Below are 21,160 nucleotides of genomic sequence, written 5' to 3' on the forward strand. Positions count from 1 at the left end.
TTTGCACCAGTTCACAACACTAAGGAAATAAAAACGAGAAACACATTACATCTACAGCAATTAGCAGAGACTTATTACCGCATATAACTGCACAGGAAGAAGGTTGTGTCACTGTGGTTGGCTGCAGGGGTAAAGCGTTAGATAGTAATACATCCTAGACAGAGAGCTAATATGGCTGACAAATGGCATCAAAGACGGAGACTGGAGGAGTCTGGAGCTCAAACGCCTATAAGGAAAAAGCTGTACAGCTACTATATGTAAGGATTCAGTTTTTATTTTCTTCTTGGAGGTATGCTTTTTAGGCTTATATAATATAAATGAGTAATATAGAGATAGTATACTGTGCCTCTGTTTGTACTAAACATAAAAATATATATTTACATAGAAACTTTGGTTCTATTTTAGACTTATTTTATTACAAATTGAACAATGCAAAACATTTTTAACCATGAATGATGCCATTGTCTTAAATACTGTATCAGGTCTTCGCTTTCAGTCGGAAGTGAAATTGAGGTTCATAGAAAATCATACAAATATCTGACAATATCAAAATTCACAGTCCTGCACAAAGAAAAAAAAAGGGAAAATGTAACTATTAATAAATGGGATGACGTGCACAATATGCAGGAATTCTACACAGCTACAAGAACAAAACGCAAGATTTTTGAAAAGTGGCACAACACATAGATGGCGTGCTACAAATTCCTCAACTGGGTGCATTGTACTAGCGACTGTAGTCATAAGGTGGCTAAACACCTTCAACGGCTGTTAGCTGCCCTGCCAAACGAGCGTTCAGACATTACTCTAAATTCCTCTTCCTCGCTCAGTTTGGCCAAGTGTGCATGCGTTCTCACTAGGAAGAGGGGAATAAGTCGATGCCAGACACCCCTAGTGGCGGCTTAACTCTCTTGAGAACAAAAGGATCAGATATGTTAAACTTTACCAGCAGATCATGAGCCCAAAGCCTTTTCATGAATGTGCCGCAATGAGTGCTGTGTAGTGAAAAGACGCAGCAACATAATAAAACATGCACATGATCTTGTAGATTGGAAGCACTCACGGCAGGGTCCTCTCCCCCTCTCTACTAGTTTGTTAATGGTTTCATGTTTCTCGTATTCGCATTTTTGTACATGATGTATGTGTAACCCCTTCTTCATGTACAGTGCCATTGAATTAATGGCGCTTTCAAATAAACAACAATAATAATGGTCAAATAGTCAACACAGAATTGCATCTTTGTACATACAGACGACCATGGATGCTCACATATCATACCTTGCTACAGCTCGGATAAAATCCAATGACACAGTACATTTGTACTTGGGTCCATCAAGCTGATCGTCGTGGCCCACCAGAGTTAAAAGCTGAAGAGTCACAAGAGATGATATCTAATAAAGAAATAAAAATCGTTACTTACAGACGAAAGAGTGAGAACTGAAATATTCTGTGTACAGGTGATGTATGAGGAGCAGCGCCTCCGTTCACGCTTCTCTCGTGTGGACTGCGTGTTTGAACAGCTGGAACAGCACAGGTTGTCTGGCTCAGGGCTACACACGTGGTGAAACCAATGTCAGGACAAGCATGGGTAGCAAAGCTAGAATTTTCAGCATATAGCATCCAATTTACCTGGGAAAAAATATTTGCAGTGGGCGCCACTCTGCTGTCCACAACGCTGTACAGAATTGCCAACAGTCTATCCAAAGGGAATGGCTTGGGGCCCAGAAGATGGTTACTAGTCTGCAAATAAAACACATTAAAAAGCAAGACTAATATTTCCTAATCAAAGCCCTCTTTATAAGACATGTATTAAAACATCCGGTTTGATGCCGCCTGCAGCCAATCACTGGCTGCAGCGGTGACCGGATCCCCTTGCGTCATGTGACCATTTGTCATGATGTACGGGGAGCCAGTCACTGCAGGCGGTGTCAAACTAGATGTTTTCAGCTAGGGAACGATGCGGAGCATCGCAGGCCGGGAGCAGGAGAAGGGGGGGGGGGCAGCGCTAGGAAGCAAGCGGGGAGGTTTGCCAACGCCCCCACCCAGCCATTATTGCACAACCCCATTAACGACTGTTACAAAAGCAAGTACAAGATGAAAATGTATAAACTGTAGACTCTACTACACTGCCCGATTTTCAGGCCAATTATAAGGATTGCTGATTCCTGACAACGAGCCTGTGCCACACGTTCAGGCTTTTTGATGCAGTTTTTGAAGCCAAAACAAGAAGTGTTTTGAAAAAATGTGAAGAAGCTATATCTGCTCTTAAAACTTTCTCTCCTGATTGTGGCTTCAAAAACTGCATCAAAAAGCCTAAAAGTGTGCCTCTTCAGCACTGAAATGTCTGCGTGCCATTTTATTTTATGCAAATGGACAAAAATGTATTACAATGAAGAAGTGTGCAAATATACATAAAAATAGGTGTGTATGCACTTATGTACAATAGTTTTTTTAATGAAAAAAATAACCAATATGTGTGTATATGAAACACAAAAGATTACTATTTCTCATAAAATAGTACTTTTACTTATAGAAAGTACTTTTCTCATAAAAAAGAAGAAATAAAGTGTTTAGTAAAACAAAACTTTTTTCATTTTTTTTATGAAAAAAAATTATATGCAGAAATATTGCTTTTAAAAGAACAGAAAAGATGTATGTGCATACAGACACAAAATACGTATAGATGGTTATATAATAGAGGGAAAAGACCACTATATGCGAACAATACTAGACAATATTTTACAAAGACTGCCATACTATTACTAAACACTTTATTTCTTCTTTTTTATGAGAAAAGTAAAGACCTGTGTGCACACACAAAGAGATGTATATGCGGTTATGTGATTTAAGCAAAAGACCGCTATACACTAAAACTAAAGAATATTTCTTAATGAAAGATGTGTTTATATTGCACATACAAAAGACTTATACTAACTATAGCTAAAACAATTGGATTTTTGTACTTACCGTAAAATCCGTTTCTCGTTCTATTTATTGGGGGACACAGCACCATGGGTATACGCCCAGCTACCACTAGGAGGCGACACTAGATATGAAAAAGGTTGGCTCTGCCCAGGTGGGCTATACCCTCTCCACAGACACTAGGCTAATCAGTTTGTACCAATAGCAGTAGGAGAGAGAAACAAAAGCAAAGAACCAACATGTCCTGGACAGGGGAAGGAAGAAGAACAGCAGCCTGATGACAGGGAGAGAAATGAAAACAAAGGGTGGGATCTGTGTCACCCCAATGAATTGAACGAGAAACGGATTATGCGGTAAATGCAAAAATCTAATTTTCTCGTTAATGTCATTGGGGGACACGGCACCATGTGACCCAACAGGACCAGGAGAGGCCATAGCATGAAATGGTAGATAGAAAACGAAGGAAGTTAGCCGAGAGGCTCCAGGACCAGGAAAAGTACAAAGAAAAAATTTAAGGGAGACCGCCAGGATCCCAAGGACAAGTGCCTGGGAAAAAAGGCCATATGCAAGAAAGGAACAAAGGGAAACACCAAAGGTGTGAAAAATAAGAAGCTACAGAATAGTGAGCAGGGCTAGAAGTCCTGCGCAAGAACCAAGAGTGGAAGAAGTGCGCACTAGAGAGCCCGAGGAAGGATCTGGAAGAACCAGGGCTCCCCCTGAAGATAAAGGAGAGCAGCACAACTGGAAGGCATCTGTTGGTAATGACCTAGAGCTCTGCATATAGAAGGATGCTCCAGGAGGAGGATCTATAAGAGGACACACCCAAAAAGAAAAATTAGACAAGGAGGGAACCTGGCAGGAGAGAAAATGCCTGGGAAAAGGACAGGAGCAGTCCTGAACCAAGGAAAAAACTTCCTGGAGACAAGCTAAAGAAAGACCCTGTGGACCATCCCTCGGCAAAAGGAATGTGATCCCATAAGGCCTGGAAGCAAGGGAACCCGACCAGTAAGAGGACCCGGCAAGTAAAAAACTCTAAATTGTCTCAGACCTAAAACATGGCCTGTCCATGGCAAACACCATGTGAAGGCCAGGGTAGAGAGGAAACAAGGAAGCACTGGAGGCTGAACGATTGAGGGAAAGAATAGCAAAGACTCACTATGGGAAGGGAGCAAGCCTCCTTCCACTGCAAGGCAGGTGGGAAAAACGAGATTTTTGTGGACTCACCTGTAAAATCTCTTTCATGCTTAGTTTATTGGGGGACACAGGACCGTGGGTATAGCTGCTCCTGCCACTAGGAGGCGACACTAGGCTGAAAAGTGTTAGCTCCTCCCCTGGCGGCTATACCCCCTCCAGCCAGGAGAGATTATATCAGTTTGTGCCCAAGCAGTAGGAGTAGGAGAAAAACATACAGGAAACAAACCATAACCCAACTAATGTCAATAGGACCGAACCAGAACTGAGGACTCTACCGGTACACCAACCAGCAAACCAACCGCCATCACCTGCAGCAAAAATAGAAATCAATGGGTGGGAGCTGTGTCCCCCAATGAACTAAGCGAGAAAGATTTTACAGGCGAGTCCACAAAAATCTTGTTTTCTCGCTCGTATCATTGGGGGACACAGGACCGTGGGACGTTCCCAAGCAGTCCACAGGGAGGGAAGAACCACACGCTCATGGAAAATTAAGACACTGCTGCCTGCAAGATCTTGCGGTCCAGAGCAGCGTCCTCTGATGCAAAAGTATGCACCTGGTAAAACTTGGTGAACGTGTGCAAGGAAGACCAAGTCGCTGCCTTACACAGCTGTGAAGCGGAAGCATGGTGGAAACGAGCCCAAGAAGCGTCCACCGCCCTGGTCGAGTGGGCCGTGATACCGAGGGGCGGTGCCTTGCCCCGGGAGCGGTATTGCCTCAGCAATTGCCAAACGAATCCACCTGGCAATCGTCACCTCGGAGGTTGCCAGGCCTTTGCAAGGACCTTCAGGAACAACTAACAGAGTCCGTACGACGGAACGAACTAGAAATGGATAAGTAAATCCTCAGAGCCCGAACCACATCCAGCTGATGGAGAGCTCGCTCCCTAGGATGTGAGGGAGAGGGGCAGAATGAAGGGAGAACAATGTCTTCATTGACATGGAAGGCAGAGACTATCTTACGCTGAAAAGAATGTAACGGGTGGAGCACTGCCTTATCTTGGTGCAGAATAAGAAAGGGTTCCTTACAATAAAGCAGCGCCAATTCCGAAACGCGACTGATGGATGTGATTGCTACCAGGAATGCAACCTTCCAGGAAAGAAGACAGAGGGAAACTGTATCTAGAGGCTCAAAAGGAGCAGATTGGAGGGAACCAAGGACAAGGTTTAAGTCCCAAGAGGGCAAAGGGGGGCGATACGGAAGGACGGTGTGAGCCACCCCTTCTAGAAAGGTCTTAACCGGGGCCTGTTCTGCTGAAGGACGCTGTAAAAAAATTGACAGCACCGACACCTGTCCCTTTAAGGAACTAAGAGCAAGACCCAAATCCAGACCCGATTGCAGAAAGGAAAGGATAGTAGGAAGTGAGAAGCGAAGTGCAGGGAGGCTATGTTCCGCACATAAGTGCAGAAAAGACCTCCAAGTTCTATAATAAATTTTGGATGACGCTGGTTTCCCGGCCTTAATCATGATGTGGATGACCTTGTCAGGGTAAGCTCGCCGCTTCAGAATGGCGGTTTCTACAGCCACACCGTCAAACGAAGCGACTCTCAATGCGGTGGAAGACAGCTCCCTGAGAGAGAAATAGACTCTGAGCGGAAGAGGCAACGGCGTGTCTCCTAGAAGGAGGATGATCTTGGTGTACCACGCGCGACGGGGACTTGTCCGGAGCGATGAGAATCGTCTGGATGCCCTCCATCCTGATTCTGCGCAGGACTCGGGGCAGGAGGGGAAGAGGAGGGAATACGTACAGTAGAGAGAACCCGTCCCATGGTGCTACTAGTGTGTCTACGGCGCACGCCCGGGGATCTCTTGTTCGAGAGAAGAAGGCGGGGAGTTTGTTGTTGAGTCTGGATGCCATCAAGTCCACCTCCGGTGGGCCCCAACGGAGACAAATGGAGTCGAACACCTCCGGGTGCAGAGACCACTCTCCCGGGTCCACGGTCGTCCGACTGAGGAAATCTGCTGTCCAATTCTCCACTCCCGGAATGTAGACCGCCGATAGAGCTGGTACATGAGTCTCCACCCACTGCAGGATTTTGGCCGACTCCTCCATCACCACTTGACTGCGGGTTCCCCCTTGGTGGTTGATGTAAGCCACCTCCGTGGCGTTGTCTGACTGGATCCGAATCGGCCGGCCCCTCAGGAGAGGAGCCCATTGGAGAAGGGATAGATGAATGGCCTGGAGCTCTAGGATATTGATAGGCAGTTTGGATTCCGACTGAGACCATACGCCTTGGACTGTCCGGGGCGGGAAGACTCCGCCCCAACCCTGAAGACTGGCATCGGTGGTAATGAGCGTCCATGAGACCGGGAGAAAGGATTTCCCTGACTCCAAAGTTGGGGCCGAGAGCCACCACCTGAGTGCCGAACGCACCCTTGGGGACAGGACGATGTGACGGTCCAAGGACTCCGTTGACTTGTCCCAAGACGACAAATTTGGCCATTGAAGAGAACGGGTGTGAATATGTGCAAACGGAACTGCATCGAAGGAAGCGACCAAGAAATGCATGCAAAATCGGATCGATGGGTACCTGCGCCGGAGGAGAAGACGGACCGACCGCAGAAGGGCTAGCCGCTTGTCCAGAGGGATGCAAACTAACGTCGCGTCTGTGTCGAGGATCATACCAAGGAAAGTGATCCGCCTGGTGGGACGTAGGGAAGACTTCTGGAAGTTCACCAGCCAGCCTAAGCGTGCCATGGTATCCGGAATGATACGTAGACTGTCCTCGTTCTGACCGAAGGTCGCTGCTGTCGTCCAGATAGGGAATCAGGGTGATACCTCTGGTACTAAGAAGGGCAAGGAGAGGGGCGAGCACTTTCGTGAAGACTCTCGGTGCCGTTGCCAAGCCGAAGGGAAGGGCGATGAACTGGTAGTGGTGGGGCCCTAGCGCAAAGCAGAGGAAGCGCTGATGCGCCGAAGCAATGGGGACGTGTAAGTACGTGTCCCGAATGTCTATTGAAGACATGAATTCTCTTCGCTCCAGTGAAGCAACAATGGAGCGAAGGAACACCATTCTGAAGTGTCGAACCCGGAGGAACCGGTTCAGCAGCTTGAGGTCCAGAAGCGGTCGAACGGATCCTTCTTTCTTGGGGACGACAAATAGGTTTGAATAAAACCCTGTGAATTGTTCCTCCAGGGGAACCGGGGAGATCACACCTTGAGCGAGGAGAGACCAAATTGCCTGGAAAAAGGCGACGGCCCGATCTGAATCTCTGGGTAGCTGGGACAGAAAGAAGCGTTCCGGAGGAAGAGAAGCAAACTCAATCTTGTAACCCGAGGTTACAATTTTGAGCGTCCACGCGTCTGAGGTGTGGGCCCGCCAAATTTCCTGAAAAAGGAGGAGACAACCCCCCCCCCCCATCCACCCATGAGGGTGGGGGTGCTTCTTCATGCGGTGGACTGCTTGTTGGCCAAGGAACGAGCTGGTCTTGCGTGGAGGACTTGGGAGGGGCTCCTGCTGCCAGTCGTGTACCCGAGAAGCGGCGAAACTAATGGGCCAGGGCATTTGAAGGCTTAGAGCGAAACGTGCCCTGTGGGAAGTGAGTACTTTTACCACCCGTACTTTTTCTGCCTCCTACGACACTAAGCTAAAAACTAATATACTCTCTCCGGGCTGGAGGGGGTATAGCCGTCAGGGGATGAGCTAACACTTTTCAGCCTAGTGTCGCCTCCTAGTGGCAGCAGCTATACCCACGGTCTTGTGTCCCCCAATGATACGAGAGAGAAAGAGAAACACCCTAGGAGAAGGTGGCAATCCCATCCTGCCAGAGAAAGCAGCCAACCTCTGGGGGAGAAGGGGGTCCTCGGTAATGGCCAGGAGAAAGGAACGTAAAGACATGCTTCCCGAACAAACGAGGCGAGACTCGAGCCTCAGAAAAACTGGAACAAAATATCACTGTGAAATGTAAGACCAGAGAAATCCATGGCCACATGAAGTCTCAGGAAAAAAGGAACCAGTCGCAGGCCCTGGCAATACTAGTGGAGACACACTCGTCTGAGAGATATTGGAGTAGAAGAGAGAGGACTCCAAACAGAGTAAGGAGGAATAGTTCTCAAATCGAGGGAAAGCTCCATCCCAAAAGTGGCCAATACAAATGTAAGTTGCAAACCAGAGCAACAAACTCCCAGGTACCAGGACCTGAACCTGGGGAAATGGGAAGAGAGGTTAGAATCTCAAGAGGGAAACAAGCCTATGGGGACCCAGGAGGGAAAAGAACCAAACCGGGCCTAAACAAACAGCTGTCATACAGAGCATGTCCTGTCAGAGATGCCATGGGCCGTCGGTGGGTAGGAACCGCTGGAAAACGGGGGCCCTCTGGAGAAAGAAAAACAGATGAGGGGGGGCCTACTGTGGGAAAGCGACGCAAGGGGAGGTAGCGCACTAGAACCAGGATGGTGATGAGTGGGTGGCCAGGGAGGAGAAGGGAGAAAAAAAAGCACCCCACGAGGATGGAACAGGGAGAAGTAAAAAAAAAAAAAAAGGGGGGAAGCCAACAAAAGACCACCGAAAAATATGGAATCCCATCCCCTGGCCAGGAAAGGGGGGCTAACCCGGGGGACCCCACGGGGTAGGGGACGCAGGGGAAATACTTACCGTCCGGCGTCTTAAGGCGCCACAGGGTCACCCCTTCAGCAAACTCGCACTTATGTGGGATGGGATTGCCGGCATGCCACTGGGCATGCAGTAAAGGGGGACTGGGTGACCGGCGAGGTACTCAAAGTACTCGCCCGCAGGGGGTGCAACTAAAGTGGTTATCCACGAAGGAGCCCCAGCAGGCAGAGAACTGCAGATGAAAAGCAAAAGGAATAAAATAATAAAAAATAATAAAAATAAAAAAAGCAGCAAGACCTGCAAAAAAACAGCAGGTCATGTCTGCCTCCTACGGACACTAGACTAAAACTGATTAGCCTAGTGTTTGCGGAGAGGGTATAGCCCACCTGGGCGGAGCCAACCTTTTTCATATCTAGTGTCGCCTCCTAGTGGTAGCTGGGCGTATACCCATGGTGCTGTGTCCCACAATGACATTAACGAGAAAAATGGTCAGGAATGGGTTAATTTACTTACACTGTTCATGCTGTGTTCCTGAGGCAGGGTGACGCCAAGAAATAGCATGATCTTAGCAGAGAGGCCGTGCTGGCTTTTTAGAAACTCATTCCTTTACACATTTTTCAAGATCGATCACTGTGACAGCCTGTCACAGTGATAAAATGCCCTGGAAAAAATATGATTGATCTCCAGGGTCTTCACTGTGACAGCAGCTGTATAGTAACAGCATGGTCACAGCAATCTGCAGCGTCAAGGGGTGCTAGCAGATCATAACGTAAGCTGACGCTTTTATATGTTTATAGGCCAACAGCCTACAGCTTCAACGTATAAAGTCATGCGACTGCAGGAAAGTGGTTAAAGGGATTTTTTCCAGGACTTGGGTCATCAATATTAGATCAGCAAGGGTCAAAGGGTCAGACTCCCAGCACCCCTGCTAATCAGCTGTTTTCACTAGTTGTGGTGCCGGAACCACAAGGCTCTGTGCGCTGTGTAGCTGCCATGCCTGGTTACATGCAGCACTGCTCTCATTGAAGTGAATGGGAGCAGCACTGCAGTAAGCAGGCACAGCCACCACGCAGTGTACACAGCTGTGCCGTTCTGATGCTGCAACTACTATGAACAGCTGATTGGTAGGGGGTGTCGTGAGCTGGACTGTCAACCATAAGTCCTGGAAGACCATTTAACTATGTTTATGAGCTCTCAAGAGACCAGACTGAGACATGGGACAGCTACTCTGATGCATTTTACTGTATAGGTGAGAGCAGCTCGCATAAGGTGTAGGCTGCAGAAGACAAACAGCTGAAATATTTTTTTTTATAAAACCAACTTAAAAAAAAAATCCTAAATAAGAACAATGCAATAATTAAAAAAAGGCATTCTAAGGCTACTTTCACACCAGCGTTTTTGCTGTATCCGTCATGGATCAGCAAAAACACTTCCATCATAATAATACAACCGTCTGCATCCGTCATGAACAGATCCGGTTGTATTATCTTTAAAATAGCCACGACGGATCCGCCATGAACACCATTGAAAGTCAATGGGGGACGGATTTGTTTTCTATTGTGTCTGAGAAAACGGATCCGTCCCTCTTGACTTACATTGTGAGTCGTGACGGATCCATCTTGCTCTGCATCCCAGGACGCACTCAAAAACGCTGCTTGCTGTGCTTTTGTGTGCGTCATGGGAACGCAGCCAAGCGAAATGGAATGCATTCTGGTGCTCTCCATTCCCTTCGGTTCAGTTTTGTCCCCACTGACAATGAATGGGGACAAAACTGAAGCGTTTTCATCTATTTTATGCCAATGTTACTAAACACACACAGCAAGGTCAGTCCTAACACAGCCACATCTCCTAACACTGTAGAACATAACAATGTACTCAGCATGCACCTTCCGCTAACCGTAGCCTGCTTAAAAAGGGTTTGTCTGATGAAGACATCCCCTGTCCGTATGCCCTAATAGGGTATATGAACATCATAGAGAACCCTGGTTATGGTGGACTAGAACCGTTCTTGCATTACTTGGACGGTCATTCATCTGAATGGCGACCATGTAACACTACATTTTCCCTGCAACGACTGCTGCAGGGGAAATGCCTGGCTAGCTGCGGCTTTCTGCGGTCAAATCAGCTGTTTGCCATGGGAGCGACCAGGTTTTGAAAGACGGAGTCTCTGATTAGAGAAACATGATTTGGTAAGGGGAATGGTACAGCATCACATGTGACTATAACAGAACCATTGATTGGCTTGGACTTTTGGGGATGACATATGCAGAATCCATTTGAGTATGCTCAAAGTAGCCTGAGTTCTGACATCTTCTGTCTGCACAAAGCCCCTGACCAGGCTCCAGGGAATCCAAGGAAAACACTGCCTTTAAAGAGGACCTTTCACCAGGAGACATGTATTGAAATAGTTATATTACCTTACAGTGCGGCCCCCAGTGATGTTTTTTTTTTTTTTTTTTTCAAAGGACAACCTCATATGCTAATGAGGCGATTCAGTTCAACTAGGCGGGGACTTGGAATTTGTCCTGGGCGCGGTTATCTTCTCCCTGGCTGCGAGTGCATCCAATCAGAGCGCCCCGCTCTTAGCCAAGGAGAATGGACCTCAAGTTCTCGCGGGAGAAGGTGCTGTGATTCTCGCGAGAACTTGAGCTCCTTCTCCCTGGCTAAGAGTGGTGCTAAGAGCCAGGGAGAAGATAACCGCGCCCAGGACAAATTCAAGTCCCCGCCTAGTTGAACCAAAATCGCCTCATTAGCATACGAGGCGCCAAAACAAACGGGGACCACAGCGGACAAAAGGGGGGGTCCTTTGATGAAAAAACAAAAACTGAAAGACATCACTGGGGGCCGCACTGTAAGGTAATATAACTATTTCAATACATGTATCCCGGTGAAAGGTCCTCTTTAAGAAAGGTCCGTTTTGTGGGACTTATTAGAAATCTCCCAACCTCCCGGCTGCAGACAGATTTCAGTCCATTTTAGTTTGTAAACTGTTCAATAGTAACTTAGATCTACCGTATGTACGATTATTTCACTGCAGGTCTTTATAACAAGGAAATAGCCTCTGTACATTCACACAGTATTTTACACAGATTTCTATTAATATATTTTAAATATTCTATTCACCTTTTCATGCTTCTTCAGAAAATCAGTTTTCTTAATTTTCCCATGATGCTAAAATAAAAAAGAAAGATCTTCCTTGAGCTTTAGCAAAATGAAAATATTTACAACTACAATTCTGACAACGTATCCTAAAATGTAACATCAACTGTATCCAAAGGCACCATTTTTGTGCACATATAACTGAGGCTAGGTTCACATCACATTTTTGCCATCGTTTAATGTACACAAAAAACGTATACGTTAAAGGGGTTCTCTCCCTTCAGCGAATGGAATTTATCATATAGAGATAGTTAATACAAGGAACTTACTAATGTACTGTTATTATCCATATTGCTTCCTTTGCTGGCTGGATTCATTTTTCCATCACATTATACACGGCTCGTTTCAATGGTTATGACCACCTGCAATCCATTCCTGATGGTCGTGCTTGCACATTATAGAAAAAAGCACCAGCCTCTCTGGTGGCCAGGACCGCAGGAGTGCACATAGGGCTGTGCTTTTTCCTATAGTGTGCAAGCATGACCACCACTGATGGATTTCGGGGTGGTCGTAACCATGGAAACGAGCAGTGTATTGATTGTAATGGAAAGATTAAAGGGATTCTGTCACCTCGTATAACACAAATTCAGATTTTAAACCAGTCATGCTCCACAGCTTACCTTGAATCGGCTGTGCTGTTTGTTATTGTAATCCGTCCAGCAGTTTACCAGAAAAACGACTTTTATAAAACCCTGAAGGTGCCCAGAGGGGCGTTATGTTCCCCTTTGTGTGCCCAGTAACGCCCCTCTTACGGTGCCCAGAACGCCTTCCTCCAGAATCCCTAACCGCCCACAGCGTCTCATCCCTCTCCCTGACGGCCGAGCTGGACGGATTAAAATAACAAACAGCACAGCCGATTCAAGGTAAGCTGTGGAGCATGACTGGTTTAAAATCTGAATTTGTGTTATACGAGGTGACAGAATCCCTTTAATCCAGCCAGCAAAGGATGCAATATGGATAATAACAATACATTAGTAAGTGTCTTGTATTAACTTTCTCTACATGATAAATGTTATTTTCTGAAGTGAGACAACCCCTTTAACGGATACCTCAGACTGATGCCATACAGTGGCATCTGTTCATCATACAGTCCCATTGTAAAAAAACAAAACAAAAAATAAATAAAGTATTAGTACCTTCACACTTGCGCATGCGCAGACCGCAAAACCGGATCCGTTTTGCCGGAACACTTGGGGCCGGATCCGGCATTAATGCATTTCAATGGAAATGAATGCCAGATCCGGCATTCCGGCAAGTCTTCAGGATTTTTGGCCGGAGAGAAAATTGCAGCACCTGCAGTATTTTCTCCGGCCAAAAAACGTAAGAGGGACAGAACTGATCCATCCTGAACGGAATGCTCTCCATTCAGAATGCATTAGGATAAAACTAGCAATGAGCCCCAGTGACGGAACTCAATACCGGAAAAAGAAAACGCTAGTGTGAAAATTCCCTTAACGTGTATGTTTTTTTTTACCGGAGTCTGCAGGATACAAAAGCGTGGTGTGCTATGCTTTTGTATCCTTTTTGTACAGCACTGTTCTTGGTGAGCTGTGGAAGAGAACACAGCGCTCATCGGTGCTCGCGTGAGTACAGCAGTCTCTTCAAACAGCGGGGTGCCAGGAGTCGCCCCCTTCCCCCCCCCGATCTGATATTGGTAACCCATCTTGAGATTAGGTCATCAATATCAAATTCCTTGATAACCCCTTTAACTAGTGGTGAATGGAAAAAACAGCAATTCAGCAGGTTTCAGTATTTTTTTTTTTACTGCTTTTACGGTCCAGCACTGATGACACCTTAAGTATGCTTCTGGGTCAGTACAATTAATGAAGATACTATACTATACTACTATAGTATACTTGGCACCATTTTGGGGTACATTTTACTTTTTCATTGCTTTTTATTCCTTTTTTGGAAGGTGGAATATGAAAGAATAGCAATACAGGAATTGTTTTTTTTTTTTGTTTTTTTTAGAGGCATTCACTGTCCCGGTTAAATAACATGATAACTTTAACGTTAGGTATTTACAGATGCAGTAATACCAATTTTGCAGGCTTTTTACATAAGAAGGGGTGTTTAACCTTTTTAATATTTTTTTTTACCTTCCTTTAAATTATTTTTTTTTGTCCTATTAGGGGACTACAGAATGTGATTACCGTATTGGATGGCACAGTTAAAGGGTGGGGGGTCTGTGGATGGCACTGTTATGGGCTGGGGGGTCTGTGGATGGCACTGTTATGGGCTGGGGGGGTCTGTGGATGGCACTGTTATGGGCTGGGGGGTCTGTGGATGGCACTGTTATGGGGGGGGGGGGTCTGTGGATGGCACATATATAACAGTGTCATCCACAGATCCCCCCCTGTAACAGTGCCATCCACAGATCCCCCCTGTAACAGTGCCATCCACAGATCCCCCCTGTAACAGTGCCATCCACAGATCCCCCCTGTAACAGTGCCATCCACAGATCCCCCCTGTAACAGTGCCATCCACAGATCCCCCTGTAACAGTGCCATCCACAGATCCCCCCTGTAACCGTGCCATCCACAGATCCCCCTGTAACCGTGCCATCCACAGATCTCCCCTGTAACAGTACCATCCACAGATCTCCCCTGTAACAGTGTCCGTCATCCACAGATCCCCCCTGTAACAGTGTCCGTCATCCACAGATCCCCCCCATAACAGTGTCCTTCACAGATCCCCAGTAATAGTGCCATCCACAGACCACCATTAGTTCCAAACCCACCAAAAGCACATCTTTTGGTTAAAAATATTTTTTTTCTTATTTTCCTCCCCAAAAACCTAGGTGCGTCTTATGGGCCGGTGCGTCTTATGGGGCGAAAAATACGGTATTTGAATAATACACTGCAATACTTCTGTACCAAGATAGAACAAGTATTAACCCCTTCTGGACCTCCACCGTAAGTCCGATCTTTAAAGATAACGGCCGGATATCTGCTTTTAAAAAAAATTATAAAATAAAAAACAGCATAGACCTGAGGTTAATGTCTGCGACCAGCGATAATGTCGATCGCAGACATTTAACCCCTCAGATGCTGTGGTCAAATGTGACCACGGCATCTGAGAGAGCTAAGACCGGAAGCCGCATACTTTCTGTCCAGCCACGCCCCCCTGCGAAGGAACCCAGCACCGCCTGCCACCTCCGAATCTCCTGCTTTCTTCACAGTTAGATTGCGGTAATCTCGCGATGCGGTTCGTACAGCCCCTTGGGCACCTTACAAGGCTCATTTACATATCTCTAAAATAATTTTTTAAACACAATAAAAGGACACAGCCCTATAGGACAGGTATATTGCGGACATGCTAGCGGCGATCTAGCTGTGCATGTCCGCAGCTCTATAACCTAAAACGAGGTGACAGAATCTTTTTAAAATAAAAAAAAAGCCCTGGTCACACAGGAGTTGTAGTTCCTATGGAGCCCTGCAGGTGGCAGGGCTCCATAATGACATAACAGAGTACTGAATTGCTTTACCAGTTCAATGCAATCTATTGCAGAAGCAACGGTGACTTAAAGAGGACCTTTCACTAGTTTAAAAACTAACTATATCAGTGGGCAGAGCGGCGCCCAGGGGTCCCCCTGCACTTACTAGTATGTCTGGGCGCCGCTCCGTTCGCCCGGTATAAGCTCCGGTGTCTGCAGCTCCCTCTGTTGTACTGGGAGTCCCAGGCTGAGCTGTGCGCTACGATTGGCCAGCGCTGCAGCAAGGGACAACCCTAATACAAAAACTCCGCCCAGTACAACAGAGGGAGCTGCAGACACTGGAGCCTATACCGGGCGAACGGAGCGGCGCCCAGACATACTAGTAAGTGCAGGGGGACCCCTGGGCGCCGCTCTGCCCACTGATATAGTTAGTTTCTAGTTTTTAAACTAGTGAAAGGTCCTCTTTAAAGTAAAAAAAAAAAAAAAAAAAGTAAAAAAATATATATATCGTATTTTTCGGACTATAAGACGCACTAGCGCTAGCGGTGATTAACCTCCCTGGTATGTTTCCGAGTCCAATTGTTCCCTGACCACACACCGCACGTAGGCGCGCACTGTGACCTGAGGCTGTGCGACGTCCAGTCACAATGAAGCGCAGGCCGGAAGAAGCGGTGCGGCAAGCAGTGAATCCTGGATCTGCAGCGTTGTCCGGAGCAAGCAACATACGTTTATTTATTTATTTATTTTTTTACATCTGATCTGAGGCGATTTGCTGTGGTGGTCATGTACCATATAGCAGCACATCACCGTTGCCATTTGTAAACAAGCAGTGACAGGAGGACCAACCCAATGGCGCAGAAAACCCCTCTGCAGAAAGAGGCAAGTATAATGTCCTTTTTCTAGTTAAGACCATTGTTCAAGATTTTTTTAAGGGGACCCCTTAAAGTAATCCTGCAATGGTCAAAATCAAATGAAATATAAAAAGCCACAACATACCTTTACAAAAAATCTTTTGTCTGTTCTTGCGGGATTGTAGGAAGCCAAATATCCAGCTATGAGGAGAAACTTGGAGTAATACGGCAATTCTACATGAGCATGTGCCGACAGCCCTGTAAAGACACAAAAATTTGGGAGTATTTTTTTTTTTGTAAATTAAGCCAACAAAGAGGGTGTAAACTCAGACTGGACAGTGGCTGGTTAATTCAGCACCAGCCACTGCGATAAATCTGACACAGTTTAAGACAGTCTTACTTTTACACAGGATTAGTAAATGTGGGCCAATGCCTTAAAAATCACCTTTCAGTTGGGATGCTTCCCTGTCTTCTTGTTGGATTCTTTCCCACTGAGAGCTGAGAAAAAACATGAAATGATAACATTCCTTAGAAAAAATTCCATAAAACAATACTTTTGGGGGGAATTTAACAGTAAGGTAACATTTGAAGTCACCTTCCCTTGAGTCTGTGTGGACATAGTTTGCATCAAATTTATTAAATGGCTCATGCTGTGTGTTAAATTTGACTCAAATTTAAACCTAACTGTTTTTATAGAAATGTTACTCTAGATTACTGCATCATCCCCCTGTGCAAGTGTGTTTGGGACTTTTTTTTTTTTTTTTTTTGTGACTTTTTAAAGGGAATCGGTCACCAGCTGTTTGCATAGACACATATCTGGGGTTCACCTGATTAAATGCTGTTTTTCCTTTGTTGATCCGAGGCTCGGTTCCCTAGTTATAATGGTGCAATGAGGACATCAACATAGCTCTTGTTGCACCCAAGCTCTGCTCCTTTATGTGGCCTGGCCCTCCCTGGCTGCTTTGATTGACAGGGCAAGGCAGTGGTAAAGCAGCAAGGGAGGGGCTGTCCACAGTAAGGCGTGGAGCTTGGGTGCAACAAAAGCAGTGGTGACGCCCTCAATGCACCAAAGGCCTAACTTGTAAATTAAGAAAAAGTATCATAACTCAGGAAAGGAGTCTCAGATCAACACAAAATGTGCTTTAATCAGGTGGACCACAGCTATGCGTCTATTAGGGGTGGACTGGCCATAGATCCTACAGATAAATTTCCTGGTGGACCGATGTCCACGGGGCTGCCCGAGACCTCCTCATAGCCGCCAGCTGGGTTGATAACAATCTGAAGCTCTCACCATTAATTAATGCTAGGATCATCAGGTACTTAGGCACCTGGCCAGCAGCTGCAGGTGCCCTCCTGAATTCAACTGTATTGCCATCCTCAGGACGGTGATACAGTTGAATACTGCGGTGAGGGTGCCAGTATTTTATGCTGCACTGTGGTATTTGATTTTGTAGGAGCAGTATCTTGTGCTGCACCATAAGAATTGCTGACACTATTTCTGTTATCCCTGCCTTCAGTCAATTTGAACCCGCCTACAACATGGGGCCACTTTTATTTTTTCCAGGGCCACCCCTGGTGTCTATGCAAACAGTTTGATAGCGAAGTCCCAGTCATAAATCTGGAGAAACTTAGATCTACAAACACCATTTCAGTGCAAGTGTAGTCTCATCTTTACTTTCAAGCGCTATTTATACCTTGGGAATTTAGGGCAGATCGACAGGACTGCTAGATATGCCTATGCAAATAGGCATTGAAGTGCACCGAAGGAAGGGCCCAAGCCTTTCAGTGACCGCTTGCTCCTCCTGCTTCCTCAGCCAGCCCCTTGCTCTTCTTGATTGACAGGGCAAGGCAAGATGACTATGCAGGAACCCGGCCCAATCAAGGGGAGGGGGACGGTGGAGAGGAAGCAGGAGATGCAAGGGTGAACAGAGTGGCTTGGGCCGTTGTCAGTGCATTTAACTGCTTGTTTGCACATGGATTAAAAATTAGATTTTTTGTACTCACCGTAAAATCCTTTTCTCGTAGTAGGAATTGGGGGACACAGCATCATGGGTATATGCCCAGCTGCCACTAGGAGGCTGACACTAGAAACAAAAAAAGTGTTGGCTCCACCCAGATGGGCTATACCCCTCTGCCATAGCTGAGAGAGATCAGTCGGTACAAAAGCAGTAGGAACGCCACACCTGAACCAAAAACTGAAAGCCAACAAGTCTTCAACTGGGGAAACCCGACAACCAAACTAGGCAAAAGCCAGAACTTCAAACAAGAAGAAACTCAAGAAGGGGGTGGGATCTGTGTCCCCCAATGCCTACTACGAGAAAAGGATTTTACGGTGAGTACAAAAAATCCAATTTTCTCGTGCATGGCATTGGGGGACACAGCACCATGGGACGTCCCAAAGCAGTCCCCTAGGGAGGGAAGAAAAAAGCGCCATGCCACCAATCTAAAGCACAGCTGCTTGCAGAACCTTGCGTCCCAGACTGGCATCAGCAGAAGCCAAGGAAAGAATATAGTAGAACTTAGAAAAAGTGTGAACCGACGCCCAGGTGGCGGCCCGGCAGACCTGAGAAGCTGATGCCTGATGACGCACCGGCCAAGAAGCCCCAACCGCCCTAGTCGAATGTGCGGTCAACCTGGAAGGGGGAGTCCGCCCCTTCGCGACATAGGCCTCCTTGACGGCCGACCGAACCCAGCGAGAAATGGTGGCCTTGGAGGCAGGCAAACCTTTACGAGGGCCCGCCGGGACCACAAAAAGAGAGTCCGAACGACGGAAGGGTTCCGTGAGGCGAAGAGCCCGAACCACATCCAGGCAATGGAGGGATTTCTCCCTAAAGTGAGAAGGATTGGGGCAGAAGGAAGGAAGGACGATCTCCTCATTAATATGAAACGAGGAAACCACCTTCGGGAGAAAGGAGGGAACAGGACGCAATACCACCTTGTCCTGATGAAACACCAGGAAAGACGAACGGCAAGAAAGTGACGCAAGTTCGGAAACCCGGCGGATGGAGGTGAAAGCCACGAGGAAGGCCACCTTAAACGAGACAAACTACAGAGAGATCTCTGCCAAGGGCTCGAAGGGCGATGACTGAAGGGCGTCCAGGACGAGATTCAGGGCCCACGGCTCCACCGGAAAGCGAAAGGGAGGGGCTCGGCGAGCAACACCCTGGAGAAAAGTCCTAACCTGGGCCCGCGAGGCCACAGGACGCTGGAAGAGGAACGAAATCTGCCCCCTGAGAGAAGCCAGGCGAAGACCCTTATCAAATCCGGTCTGAAGGAAAGCCAGAATGTTAGGGACAGAGAAATGGAGATGGCGAAAACGACCAGATTCGCACCAGGCAAAATACGCTCTCCAGGTCCGATAGTAAATGCGGGCCAACTGGGGCTTGCGAGCGTTAAGCATCGTCCGGATGACCGAGTCCGAGAGACCACGGGACAGAAGGCCACGCCGTCAAACGAAGCTGAGGTAAATTAGGGTGGAACAGAGGGCCCTGGGAAAGGAGATCGTGGCGCGGAGGAAGTCGCCACGGGACGTCGGCGAGCAGAAACACCAGATCCGCGTACCCCGCCCTGCGGGGCCAATCCGGAGCCACCAGGATCGCCGGAACTCGGGCTGCCTTGAGACGCTTGAGCACTCGAGGAAGGAGAGGAATGGGGGGAAAATGATACAGAAGGTCGAACTGAGACCAAGGCAGAACTAGGGCGTTGACCACGAGAGCCTGAGGGTCCCTGGACCGCGCAACATAGCACGGGAGCCTGCGGTTGAGCCGCGACGCGAAGAGATCCACGTCCGGAGTTCCCCAACGGTGACAAAGGTGGAGGAACACTTCTGGGCGGAGAGACCATTCGCCCGGGTTGACTAGCTGACGACTGAGAAAGTCTGCCGCCCAATTGTCGACCCAGGAAATGTGCACGGCGGAGAGGACCGGAACGTGCTTCTCCGCCCACCGCAGGATACGGGAGGCTTCCTGTAGGGCCATCACACTACTGGTGCCCCCTTGGTGGTTCAGATAGGCCACGGCGGTGGAATTGTCCGTCTGAATCTGGATCGGAAGACCGCGGAGACGGGGAGTCCAGTGAGACAGTGCCAGGAAAATCGCCCTGAGTTCGAGGACGTTGATCTGCAGGGAAGACTCCTGAACAGACCAAAGAACCTGGACAGTGAGAGACTCGAAGACCGCCCCCCAACCCGAGAGGCTGGCATCTGTGGTGATCACCCGCCAACTGGGGGGGGGGGGGGTGGAAAGCCCGGCCCAGTTACACCGTCCGAGGATTCAGCCACCAGGAGAGATCCTGGCAAAGTTTGGGAGGGAGGCGGGTCTGGCGATCGAGGCCTGCCGGGGACTTGTCCCACCTGGATAGGATGAGCAACTAAAGGTCCCGGGAGTGGAATTGGGAATAGGGAATGGCCTCGAAGGAGGCCACCATCCTGCCCAGGACGCGCATACACATCCTGATGGTCAAGGGAGACGCGTCGCGGAGACGAGTCACCCCCGCCTGAAGAGAGGCAATCTTCTCTGGGGGAAGGAACACCCGCCCGAGGCGAGTATCGAAGATCATGCCCAGAAAGGGCATCCTCCGGCATGGGATGAGAGAGGACTTGGAGTGGTTGATGAGCCACCCGAATTGGGCAAGAGCCGAGAGGGTGATGCGTAGGCTGGACAGGTTGTCCTCCAATGACGGAGCCCGGATCAGAAGGTTGTCAAGGTAAGGCACCAATGCAACCCCCCTGGCACGGAGAAGTGCCACGAGAGGCGCTAGCACCTTTGTGAAAACCCTCGGGGCAGAGGCCAGGCCGAAGGGCAGGGCGACGAACTGAAAATGAAGAGAACCCACCGCGAAGCGAAGGAACCTTTGATGGGAGAGGGCAATGGGGACGTGGAGATAAGCGTCCTGAATGTCTATGGACGACAGGAACTCGTCCGCCTCCAAGGAGGCGATCACCGACCAGAGGGACTCCATGCAAAAATGCCGGACACGGACGAAGTGATTGAGTGCCTTCATGTCCAGGATTGGGCGGAGCAAACCGTCCTTCTTGGGAACCGTAAACAGG

At 47.9% G+C, this 21,160-nt stretch overlaps 1 protein-coding gene across 1 annotated transcript in view; it reads right to left on the reverse strand.

Annotated features, from left to right (window-relative positions):
* Positions 1 to 400: 400 nt before the first annotated feature.
* ORC5 (origin recognition complex subunit 5) overlaps positions 401 to 21,160 on the reverse strand; it is a 48,131-nt gene continuing 27,371 nt past the window's right edge. The window contains exons 10-15 of the mRNA XM_040432807.1: positions 16,556 to 16,608; positions 16,256 to 16,368; positions 11,788 to 11,835; positions 1,627 to 1,737; positions 1,276 to 1,388; positions 401 to 561 (exon numbers count right to left, since the gene is read on the reverse strand). Of these exons, the coding sequence (XP_040288741.1) occupies positions 516 to 561; positions 1,276 to 1,388; positions 1,627 to 1,737; positions 11,788 to 11,835; positions 16,256 to 16,368; positions 16,556 to 16,608 (484 nt within the window). The 3' untranslated portion in view covers positions 401 to 515. The remainder of the gene's footprint in view (positions 562 to 1,275; positions 1,389 to 1,626; positions 1,738 to 11,787; positions 11,836 to 16,255; positions 16,369 to 16,555; positions 16,609 to 21,160) is intronic.

The sequence above is a fragment of the Bufo bufo genome, chromosome 5, assembly GCF_905171765.1.
Source record: "Bufo bufo chromosome 5, aBufBuf1.1, whole genome shotgun sequence".
Taxonomy (NCBI): Eukaryota; Metazoa; Chordata; class Amphibia; order Anura; family Bufonidae; genus Bufo; species Bufo bufo.